Source organism: Microtus oregoni, unplaced genomic scaffold, assembly GCF_018167655.1.
Source record: "Microtus oregoni isolate MIOR12 unplaced genomic scaffold, Mior012 000023F_ref0000262, whole genome shotgun sequence".
NCBI lineage: Eukaryota > Metazoa > Chordata > Mammalia > Rodentia > Cricetidae > Microtus > Microtus oregoni.
In genome coordinates, this window is record NW_024543082.1 from 4,370,231 (window position 1) to 4,382,270 (window position 12,040).

At 46.0% G+C, this 12,040-nt stretch overlaps 1 protein-coding gene across 1 annotated transcript in view; it reads left to right on the forward strand.

Annotated features, from left to right (window-relative positions):
- The window catches only part of Mylk (myosin light chain kinase), a 253,252-nt gene that overhangs the window by 120,733 nt on the left and 120,479 nt on the right, over positions 1 to 12,040 (forward strand). Inside the window, exons 4-7 of the mRNA XM_041673002.1 lie at positions 6,635 to 6,683; positions 7,387 to 7,546; positions 8,688 to 8,853; positions 11,200 to 11,218. Coding sequence (XP_041528936.1) covers positions 6,635 to 6,683; positions 7,387 to 7,546; positions 8,688 to 8,853; positions 11,200 to 11,218 — 394 coding nt within the window. The remainder of the gene's footprint in view (positions 1 to 6,634; positions 6,684 to 7,386; positions 7,547 to 8,687; positions 8,854 to 11,199; positions 11,219 to 12,040) is intronic.

Consider the following 12,040-nt stretch of genomic DNA (forward strand, 5'->3'; position numbering starts at 1 on the left):
GGTTGAAGGGGAGGGAAGGGGAGAAGAAGGGAGGGGAACAAAGAAAAATGTAAGCTCAATAAAATCAATTAAAAAAATAACTAAGGAAAAAATACCCTTCCCATGTGCTGTCTTTGCCAGTGGATGGTCCCCAACTTGACACCTGTGCAGGGGTTGGTTATAAAATGGCTAAAACCACATCACACCCAAAGGGTAGTGCCTCAGATTGGGTAGACGTCTTTGATGGCTTTCTGATGGGGTAGTTACTTTAGCTCTTAATGACTTGGGTGTGCAAGAGAATGCCTGCCCTGTTATTTGGAATGTCACAGTAGGAAACTCTAGAGAAAGAGGATTCTAAGATGGGGTCTTGGCCTCTCAATGATGACTCTAAAAGAAATGTTAGTTTCTATCCGCCAAGTATCTACACTCTCAGAGCAACTGCGGACAAGAGTTAGGAAATCACTTGCTAGAACTGGAGAGACGGCTCAGTGGTTGAGAGCACCGGCCATCATTCCAGAGGACCAGGGATTGATTTCCAGGTTCACAACTGTCTACAACTCCAATTCCGGAGGTGAAGGGGTTCAGACACCCTCTTCTGGCCCGCTAGGACACTGCACACACAGGCATGCATGCAGGCCAAAACACCCATACACATAAAATAATAATAATTTAACATTTTTGTTTAAAGAAATCACTTGCAGAAACTAGCTACTTAGCTAATCCCCTTTCCAGTACAAAACTCCACGCAGCTCCTCCTTTAACCCATTCATCCATAAACACCAGGAAACAGTTTTTCTCCTAAGAGGTGTGTATTTTATTCCAATACCTCAAGAAAGATTTGTTCAGGGTTTCCACTTCCTGGATCCTCAAACATGATGCTGAAATGTCTGGCTCCTTAGGTGAACTTTGGCCTCCATGGAGGCATGTGCCCACTACTGACAACCTGTGGGGTGTATGTTCCAGCAAAAGCGGACCGCAACAAGGAAGACTGTGGAATGACAGTGGGTAGGGAAAAACTCAGTTTATACCACAGCAGGAATCCCCAGCAGAGGTATTTAATTTTATAGTTAAGACATTCATGGGACCATGAAGATTGTTAATACCAGCAGGTTACAATCCATATCTTCTGAGAAAGTAGGGCAACCAGGCAACCTCAGTCATTCCCAAATACTCCCTATCCTTACATCAGGTGTCACCAGGTCCTGCTATGTCACCTCCTACATAGTTTGTTATTTTCATTCTCAGCACCACCATCCGGGTCCTGTTTGCCATCATGGTCACATACCTAAAATTCCCAGTGGCCTCCTTTTTCTCTTGTCCTCAATTTTAGTGTTCACATCACTATTTAAAATATCTATAAAATGCACAACGGATTTTATCGTCCTCTCTTTCTAATCCTTCAGTGATTGACTGTCAGCAAGGCCTTCCCTGTGGATGTGTTTGGCTCTCGTTAAAGTCTCCAGCCCATAAACTTTCCAGTACTCTCAAGGTGCCCGGAGCTCTCATGGAGAGCCCTGACCAGGCTGCCTCCCTTGGGAGCCAGTGAGGTCCTCTCCCAAGCACTCAGGCTTCCAGAGAAAGGCCGAGTGTCAAAGAGAACTGAAGAGACCATCTTGCTGCAGAAATATCCAACAATTCATCACCCTCTAGTTTCACTCAGCCCTGCTCACCTTCTCTTAATGATCAAGCGTGATCAGTCAGTTCATCAAATGCCAGCCACTTCTCCAGTACTAAAGCCACTGGCTCCAAGTTGGAACAGCACCACACCCCCTAGGGGAAAGGGCATGGCATTCACGAAGTCCCTTTCTCTTCCCAGTGGTCAGGGAAGTTTGTGGGCATTTAGTGGGAAAGTTCTAGGAATACAGTATGTGTTTCTTAGAAAGGACCTCTCCCTTCTTCCTTACAATCTTGCTAAAACAATACTCCAGAAACATTTAAGCCAGGGGTTCTGTGGCCCTTAATACCACCCAGGATTTCTTAAGTTGAGAAAACTACCCAAATAATTTAAGAAATGACCAGTCTGTAAAGAGAGGTCTCAAATTTATAGCCTAAAAATTATTGCAATATTTATTTTGTGCACATTTTTTTACTGAGTGAAATATAGCAATGTATACATGTCTATACAAGCATTGTACTGACATGTGCTTACATGCATCACATGTAAACCAGAGGAGACCTGAGACTCTGCAGAACTGGAACCCAGTAGTATTAAATCAAGGAGACAGGTGACATACTTATGTCTCCTTAGATTTTCTGTCTTCTCACCTGTCTTTAAGTTGGCGGTATTGCAACGGATTTGTGCTTTGAAAGGGAGCATAGGGACATTAGTTTGAAGTCACAGATGCAGCATTTGTCACTTTTCCTTTCTTCACGTCCCTCTTTGAGGGTGTGCTGCAAGGCATGGTGGGAGTTTAAGACATAGATAAGGCTTCCACAGTAATCTTTTACTACCTGATTCTGTAGCATAAAATAGAATTGTTTCGACATCATGCTTGAGGTCTTTTTTCTCTTTTCTCTATATAGTCATCCTTCATCCTTAACTTACCTTGCTATGTTACCTCTTAAGCCTTTATTATTATTATTACTATTATTATTATTGCTGTTGTTATTGTTTTCAGAACAGAGTTTCTCTGTCCTGGAACTCGCTCTGTAGACCAGTCTGGCCTTGAACTCGCAGAGATCTGTCTGCCTCTGCCTCTTGAGTGCTGTGATTAAAGACTTGCCTCATCGCTTCGCTGCCTGACTCTTTTAAGGCTAATATATATATATATATATACACATTTTTTTAGTCTAAAAAAATTTTATTCTCATATCCACCTCACTCCTCCTTTTCCTGTACTGGTTGATGGTATGAGTTTTGCTCATTCATTTTTAAAATCCAAGCATATTTCACAAGTTCCGCAAACATCCGATGACCTCATTATCCTCCAACCTGTTCCAGCAGAACAATTACATACTGTGACACAGAGGATTATGGTCTACTTTCTGTGTCACCTTGCTTTGATTAAGGCTTTACATGAGTTTCTGAAACCATATACATGGCCAATTAGCCGTGAACTTCAATTAAGGGTGGCCCGGGCATGACTAAAGGCATGTTATGAAAGTGGGATTTGTTCTAATAGAGTGGAGAAGCACTATTTTAAGCCTTCCGTAAGAAACACTTTGAAGATGGCTAAGTAGGTTGGCTATTTCTGGTTCACCTGGAACAGGCGGGGTTTGTGCCTGTTGCCCTGACTTGATTATTAATCATGTCTCTTGTTTGGTGGACGTCCTGTTTGAGTGATAGATGGTGTTGCCACATCCTTGGGAGCTTTCCTCCTTCTTATCCTCTTGACCACGCTCTTTGCTTTTGGATCAAGGTGTTCTGTATCCGTCCAGTGAAAAGCACCAGGTTTGCTCTTAGCCCCTCCTCTGTTGAACTTTTCGCTCCTAGGGCCTACCAGCATTCCTGTGATCTGGAAAACTCTGAGATGAGTGTTAAAATCCTCAGCATCTTGGTCGCTCCCTCGCAAACCGTTCCAGTCCTCACCATTTCTCTTCCTTTGCTCTCCGTTTCTGGCGCTCTACCTTAATCTCCTTTCCGCTTGCTTTTCCATCATGGTCTTAGTCTTCCGCCAGCCTTTCATGCTTTTGGGAAATGGGCTTTGCCTTAGCCGACTGACTATTTACAGTTTGACTCTCCCCACTCCCATAGTTATCTTAGTCTAAATTCTCTCTGTTTTGCTGTAAGCTCTCTGGTACTGATGAGCATTCTTCAGATCCACTTTTGGGTGACCAATGGGTGCATTGCCCTTGAAAAACACTGTAAATCACCCTTGCTTTGACAGAGAGACACCTGTAAACATTGCTATTCTATGGGAAAATACCAGATTTTTTTTTCTTTTTTAAGGAATTAGAGCCTTCGGATTAAGATGCTTAGCTCCTAAGATTTTTTTTAAAAGTTCTCAATCAATTTCTTTCATTGTAGTATAAAAACATGCAATATTTATGCTTTTTACCATTTTACCAAAGTGTGCCCTGAGGTGATCATCAGTACACTCCCATCTTTCACACTGTGCCCTGAGGTGATCGTCAGCACACTCCCATCTTGCACACTGCCCTGAGGTGATCGTCAGTACACTCCCATCTTGCACACTGCCCTGAGGTGATCATCAGTACACTCCCATCTTGCACACTGCCCTGAGGTGATCATCAGTACACTCCCATCTTTCACACTGTGCTCTGAGGTGATCATCAGTACACCCCCATCTTGCACACTGTGCTCTGAGGTGATCATCAGCACACTCCCATCTTGCACACTGCCCTGAGGTGATTGTCAGCACACTCCCATCTTTCACACTGTGCTCTGAGGTGATCATCAGTACACCCCCATCTTGCACACTGCCCTGAGGTGATCATCAGTACACTCCCATCTTTCACAGCTACTACCACTGCCTAGCTCTTGAACTTTATCATTATCACAAATAGAAATCCATACTCACTAATTTTTCTCCTCCTTGTGGCCCCGATCCCTGCCGACCACTTTCTTTTCTCTGTGGATTTGCCTGTTCAGAACGTTTCTTAGAAATGAAGGTGTAAAATATGGGCCCTTTGTGATAAGCTTCCTTCACTTCACATTTTTCAAGGCTCATTCATGCTCTAGTGTGTCAGTGTCAGTACTTCATACCTTTTTATGCCTGAGTAATGTTTCATTGCACGCATAAACTACGTTTTGTTTGTCCCTATACAGGTCAAATGGGTAGCACTGATAAGATCAGTAGTGCTGATAAGTGCGGTAAATGATATGTGGTGGGAATCTCAGCAGCCTGGCAGGTGGATGCTGTTGTACGGGACATGTAGAAGATGCTCTGACATCCTGTTTGGATGCCAGCGTTCATTTTCTCTTTCTCTTTTTCTGGGGAGGGAGTGACTACATTGTGTTTCTTTTGTAACTATATATATTCATCAATCTTAAAAAAAATAGAGCTATTATTACTGAAAGCAGAATATAGCTAAAGTTATTGAGCACCCCGCCACCCCCGAACAACTGCCGTTAATAATGCTTATGTTTGAACTTCTTCCAACAGCATGGAAGGGGCCCAGCATCTTAACTGTACATGTCAGTTGGGTCCTTTCAAATCTCGTCTCTGCTTTGATCAGCTTAAAGTTTCTTTTACCCTTGACTGGAGGATGTGATGACAGACTCCCCTCGCTCTATGGTCATACTGAGTGAAAATGCATCCCCAGTGTTCACTGATGCATGGCTTCACAGCTCGCACGTGATGCAAGTGTTTGTGGTTGATTCCATCTCACTGATGCGCTGCTGAAAACTCAAGACAGGACTGTCTGGGGAAATGGTTACTGTGACCTTTAGCCTTTACCCTTGGGTTCATTCCTGGGCAACCATGTAAATGAAATAGGCAAGAGAGTATGAAGAAATCCACCATTTTCCAATAACCGCCCTATATGTTCCCCATTGCAGACACTTGCTCCTATGAGAATGACTGAGCCTTCCATGTAGGGCTTAAGGAGGCTTTTATACGTGTTCACAGCTTGTGGTGGAAAGAGAATAACTTCCAGCATGATGGCTGTCTCAAAACCGTGCAGTTCCCCCTCCTCCTCCTTCTAACTCAAAAACAACACTATTGTGCAATCGTTACTGCATACTTACTTCCTGGCCACATTATATATTATGTCCCCAGCTGCAGCAGCTGGCGAAGGGCACCCCACCTTGTCTCTCTTGGCTTGCTGTTTAACTGTTTCCTGCCTGGTACGTCAGCAGCTCACCCAGGCTCAATGGCACTGGCTATATTAACTTCTCCCCTAAAACTGGGGGTGCCCAGGACAATCATGCCTTGCCAAGGACTGGTGGAGCTAGGAGGGGCAGTAGTGCTGATTGAGGGAGGTGTGGCTCCATGGTGGCTCAGCCCTTTGTGGAAGAGTGGAGTCTTCATCAGATCCAGCAAGTGTAGATATGGTGAGAGTTGTCCACGGGCATCTCCTTCCCTTACTTAAACCGGGCTATGCTGGAATGCTGCTGGATCTCTGCAGGTAACTCTGACAGCAGAGAGTCCATAGCAGTACCTCACAGCCCAACAAAGAGGTAAGTATTCCAGAATTTGGGAGAGCTGATAAATTCCTGAACTACTCTGGGGTCTGACTTTACACACGTGGCTTCTGTGATTTCATTTTTCTTACCCACTGAAAACATACAGGAAGAGGGCTGGGGAAATGGCACAGCAGGTAAGAGCAATGACGGTTCTTACAGAGAACCCAGGTTCAGTTCCCAGCACCTACATGGTGGCTCACAACCATCTGTAACCCCAGTTCCACCCTCATCTGGCTTCCACAGGCACTAGGTATGTGCCTAATGTGAGCATGTGTGCAAACAGTAAACTCTCATACATACAAAATAACAACAAATAAATTTTAAAAAATTTAAAAGATGGAAGAATAGTGTATAACCAAATTTATTTAGTTATCACAAGGGATCCATGTTCCAGTGTGTGTGAAGTGCTAGCCTGATGTCCCCAGTGAGTCAGCTCGTGCTCATCCAGGTTCACTGCTACCATCCTTGTCCCGGCTTCTCCCGTTGTTGAATCTGCATGACTCCTCGCCAACACTGGATGCAGCCTGGCCCTGACTCCTTAGCCTTCTCTGTGTTTGTTACTTGCAGGGAATTTTATGAAGAAGCCTGGTCAGCCTGTTGTTTCCAAAACCTCAGGGTAAGTTCTGAAATGTTCAAGCCGGAGTAAGGGTTGGGTTGGTTTTTTCTGCTGACTTGACTGACATAGGTCTAGTGCAGGAGTCTTGTGTATCCTCGAGGGACATTGGATATCATTCTGACCCAGCAGCCTCTGGGCCTTTGGCCCAGCTGCTGAATACTAAGGAAGTGCAAGACTGTGTCTATGGCCTTCAGAGGATTCTAACAATCGAGATAGTAATGGATATGAAATTCAGATGCGTAAACTCAGAAGAAGCATTAATAATAGCTGCCGTCACAGACAAGTCCCAGGTCTCAGTGGCTCACCCAACCTTATTGCTCAACAAAGGGGCATTCAGTGCCGATGTTCTTGAACAAACTAGAGCTCTCATGTTCTCTTCGAGGAGCTTCTTCTGTTGTGCAGCTCCATCTCCTGGAGCTTCTGCACCTAGACAGAATGCTGGGCCCAAGCAGAGGAACCTCAATAGAACTCAGGTTTGAGGGAGACTAGTAAATGCCACATGGCTGTATTTCCATGTGGTAGAGGTGATATATTCTAGTGACACCGATTACCCGAGGAGACAAGAGGACACGTTAGAGGCACAGAGTTGGGAAAACAACCCTTGAATGGTTTCTAGCCACAATTTTATCAACTTAGGAAGGAAAGGGAGAATCTAATTGCTACCCTAAGTCTGGATTTTCTGCTGATTTCTTTCCGGGGACAGATTTTCATCCCCAGCAGGGGAGACCCGTCCTAGCATCTGGGGCGAGTGCCCACCAAAGTTTGCCACGAAGTTGGGCCGAGCTGTGGTCAAAGAAGGGCAGATGGGGCGATTCTCCTGCAAGGTCACTGGCCGGCCTCCACCGCAGGTCACCTGGCTCAAGGTAACGTTTTGTCTGTCCAGACTCTGACCCTGGCCAGGAAGTCAGAGATCTTAAAACCCTGGGACTAGTGGGAATCTGGCTTTCTGGTTAGTTCTTTTTGTTTCAGTCCCAGGCATCTCCCCAAAGCTCTCCGTAGGTGTGATAGGGACACTTCTATTCCATTGCTCCCCTGCTGTTACTTGGTCTTCTTATCCTCCTACTCACAAAACAGCGTAAAGCCGTTGTGTAAAGATAGACCAGGCATCTCAAGAGAGAGAATCTGAATTGGGGTGGTGGTTTTCAGGCAACAGCTCTATGGCTCATGATGCTAGACAAGTCCCCTAACTCTTGGAACCCGGTCTCCTTATCTCTGATGTCAGAATAATGCCTCCACGAGCTAGTGGCTCTAGCTCACTTCCATGTGGAAGTGCTTTATCAACGGTTCAGAGCTGGGCCAAGTAAACGAGAGGCAGAGAAGCTAGCCGTGCCAGGTGCTGAGAAAGATGGGGATGGAGCAGGACATTAACAGATGTCAGAAGCAGGTGGGGTCAAGGCCAGGGAGAGAATAGATTTTTTTTCAGAGAAGGATATCTTGAGTGAGATGAGTGACAGGACTCCTTTTACCTAAATCTTGGTTCTTCCGAACTCATCCTCAGAAAGAAAGGGCGGCAAAGACAAGCTGAAGGGGGACTGTATAGAAAGCTTTCCCATATCCCCTCCTTCAGAGAAACGTAGGTCTTTTGAGGCTGTTTCCACACGTTGGCTCCAAGCCTAAGTGCTCAAGTAGGTGTTGGCTTAGTTGTCTTTTTTGTTGCTGTGTTAAACACCGTGACCAAAAGCAAGGTGAAGATTTTATTTGACTTTGGCTTCCACGTCACTGAAAGAAATCAGAGCAGGAACCTGGAGACAGGAGCCGAGGCATAAGTCATGGCAGAACGCTGATAACTGCCTTGCTCTTTCTAGCTTGTTTAGTTCGGTGTTTCATACACACCAGGACCACCTACCCCTGGACAGCCTGACCCATGCATGGTGGGTGGGGCCCTTCCACACCAACCATCAATCAAGCCCTGGTGTCCACCCCGTAGGAAGGGCGGAAGGCAGGATAACTGGGTCAAAAAGAGAGCAGGCTCCTGTAACCAAGTTCCCCTCTTGCTACTTATAGGGAAATGTCCCATTGCAGCCAAGTGCCCGCCTATCTATGTCAGAGAAGAATGGTATGCAGATCCTGGAAATCCATGAGGTCACTCAGGATGACCTGGGCACATACACGTGCATGGCGGTGAATGGGTCAGGGAAAGCCTCCATGTCAGCCGAGCTCTCCATCCCAGGTATCGGGTGGGTGGCTGATGCAGAGGGACCCTCCTAGAGGAAGCTCTTCCTTATCTCTCTTGTGGATGTTCGTGTGACAGACTTAGACAACTGTGCGTCTTTAGAGGAAAAGGGATGGGCTAGCAGCACAGACCAGGCCCAGAGGAAGATGCTCTGAGCTGTCTATCTCCTTCATCTGTGTCCTGAACTCGGCCCTGCTCCTGTGTCTTCTGTCCTTTTCCTAACTCAGGTAGCTTTTCATATCTCTGACTGTTGGGGAAGGAGGTGCTGCCGATGCTCTGCTGTCATTCCTGCCTGAGCTCTAACCGGTCCATGTGTCCCTCAAATCAGATGTGTGTAAACTCTGGCAACGTGACCGCTCCATGGCATGGTTGAGGGGGTTTTTGTTATGGCAGTTGGACGCTTAAAAGAAATCCCACACTAGCTCAGAATCAAGAAATCGATAGTCATTTATTAAGGGGTAAACTCACAAATCAGAATCCTCCGCTTGACCGGTTGAATCACGCGATCCAAAAGAGCAGCCAGCAGGAACAGAGCGAGGGGAAAGAGCGAGAAGGGGCGCACACCTGCATGTTCGGCTTTCCCGTAAATAGTATAAGAGACCACACTCCAGTAGGTGGGTAAATACAAGCTGTAATACTTCCTACAGCAGGTTTTCATTGTAGATATGAGGGAGAATACGGCCCGAGGCATCTGGAAAAGTCTAGAGTGGAGAGAGAAAGTAGTAAGCTGAGCATGAGCAGCAGATGAAACCAGGCCATGAGATGGGGAAAGTGAGAGTGGAAGAGAAGACAGAAGGAGTTAATGAGACGACCAAGAGGGTGCATGGTCAAAACGGCAGGGTTGTATAGGAATGAGAAGCTAGGGGAAGGGAAGCTCATGAGCTCCAGAGATTTAGGATAGGGCCAGGGTGTGTGGAGCGGAGCTGAGAGGTGCTGAGTGAACCTGGGGGCCAGTATGCACTTTGGTGTGCTAGTAGGCACCTGGGCCATTTATCCTGAGTTTCTTAGACCTGAAAAGATCCTCCCTCAACGTAACTTTTTATACCCAGGATCCTCCTCACCAGACTGAACTTGTCAGCAATAGCTTCCCTCCTCGCTTTCATCCTCAGTGCATGTCAGTTCTTCCGTGTCAGCCTCTCTGAATAGCCCGCTTATGATTCTCTTGCCTTTTCCAAGTTCAGCCTGGGGAAACTTGAGCATGTGCATTGGGAGGAGTCTGGCAAACTTCAGTGCTCACAGATCTCACTGGTTACTGAAATCAGAAGGGGAAGTGACCTCAACATCTTCCTCCTCCTCTCTTCCCCACTTCTGCCTATGAGTTTTCCCTTTTGTATCTCCTTCCTTTCCTGAGAAACTATGCCTTCTTGCTCTGTCTGTCTATCAATCTATCTGTCTATCTATGTATCTATCTATCTACCTATCTATCATCTACTTAACATCTCTTTATTTTGATTTAAATGTTTCTGCAGTCCACAGAAATTTGTGTATATAAACATATTTAACTGAAACAGGTTTCACGGAACCACCCTGACACATTCTGTGTATCACATACACTGGTATTTCTGTTCCACCAGATACAGTTAAAACAAGAAACCCCAGTCCTGATGCAAGGATTGGACTTGCCCACTCCCTATGAGTCAGGACCTGGGGCAGTCCTCTGCAGCAAGGTTGGGCCACCCATCCTTGATTTTCCAAACCCTTATATTTCCAACTTCTCCCTCTTAATATACTTGATGACAAAAGTATACACTGCTGGGGTTGTTTGAAAGTATTCAAAAACAAACAAACAGAATAAGACAAAAGGAGGCTGACAGGACTGGTAAGATGCTCTTTCCTTACTATGCTGATGACGTTCAGGCCTTGTAATGTCCACCTTTCTACTGGGATATGTTTTGGAATTGTCCATGATAAAATTTAAAAAGCATGAGATAGACTTGGTAAGAAAAGAGTATATTTATACTTCCTGGAAGACTAAAATGTCACTTACTTTGTATGTTTCTAAAGTATCTATCTGCCCAAAATGGACTTTTTTGGGTTGGGTGTGGTCTTGAAGGCTGAAGGTAACTGTGAAAGCATCCGTTTGGCACCTTCATTGGAGGGTTTGTTCCTTGGTTTGCCTTCTTGATTATGCTTCCCTCTGGCTGGAGAGGAGGAAGGGAGTCCAGGCCCTCAGGCCCCAGCTGCTGTTGGAAAAGCCAGGAAATAATTCTAGTGTGAAAAAGATTGCTCAGCCCACTCCAGGCCCCATGCAGGGGAGCTTTTTAGTAAATGGAAACAGTGTCACCTTGGCATTGTCTCTGCTTGGCGTGGAAAGTAATCCACTGTCTTTCTGCCCTCTTCCAGGTTTGGACAGTGCCACCAGGTATGTCTTTTCTTCATAATGGTTACTTTTTTTCATCTTAAAATACCCCACACAGCAATAGCAGGGGAAATACTCGGAATTTTCAAGGCATTGTGTAGGAAGCGAGGATTGGCTTGGGGTCGCCTTATCTGGGGTGCTTTGCTTTCTCCTCCTGTGGTAATTTGCTGTCAGTGTGGAAATTCTCGGAGCACTGGGTGCCTCAGTATCCCCTCAGTGTCTTCCAAAGCTAGCCCCACTGAGGGTAACTTCCCTGCTATCCACTGGTCCTCTGGGACACAGTTGTGGTTGCTTTCTTCCCTTGTGGATGTGAGGCACAGTGTGGATGTCAGGACATGGGAGAACAGACCACCCACTGTAGAGGAGAGCTTCCACTGCCTTGCTTGTGAAATGACAGCTGTGCTCTCTGTAAAGAAGGACAGACGGACACCAATTTCACTCCTGGGTCGAGAAGGCCCTTTCTGAAACGTCCACGTTTGAACTCAGACCCGGGAAGTGTAGCAGAAGCAGGTGATGAAAGCTCGGGAGGACACATCCTAAGGAAAGCTCCCTGTGGGGCCCCAATAACCCTCTCGTGGCTCTAACATGGTGGTCTGTGGTAGTGGCTTGTGCGGCAAGAGACAGTAGGACTCGGTGCCACTGTGATGTTCGGCTTTATCCTTAATAGAACGGGAAGCTGAAACCTCCTTGAGCTTCAAGTGATACAATGCAATTTATGTCTTTAAAAGGCTGACTGCCATGGCTACTTAGGATTGGATCAGAGCTTCCCTTTGTGAGCAAGGGAAGATGATCGGTTTGAGCTCCAGAGCCCCAGGGAAGAGAGAT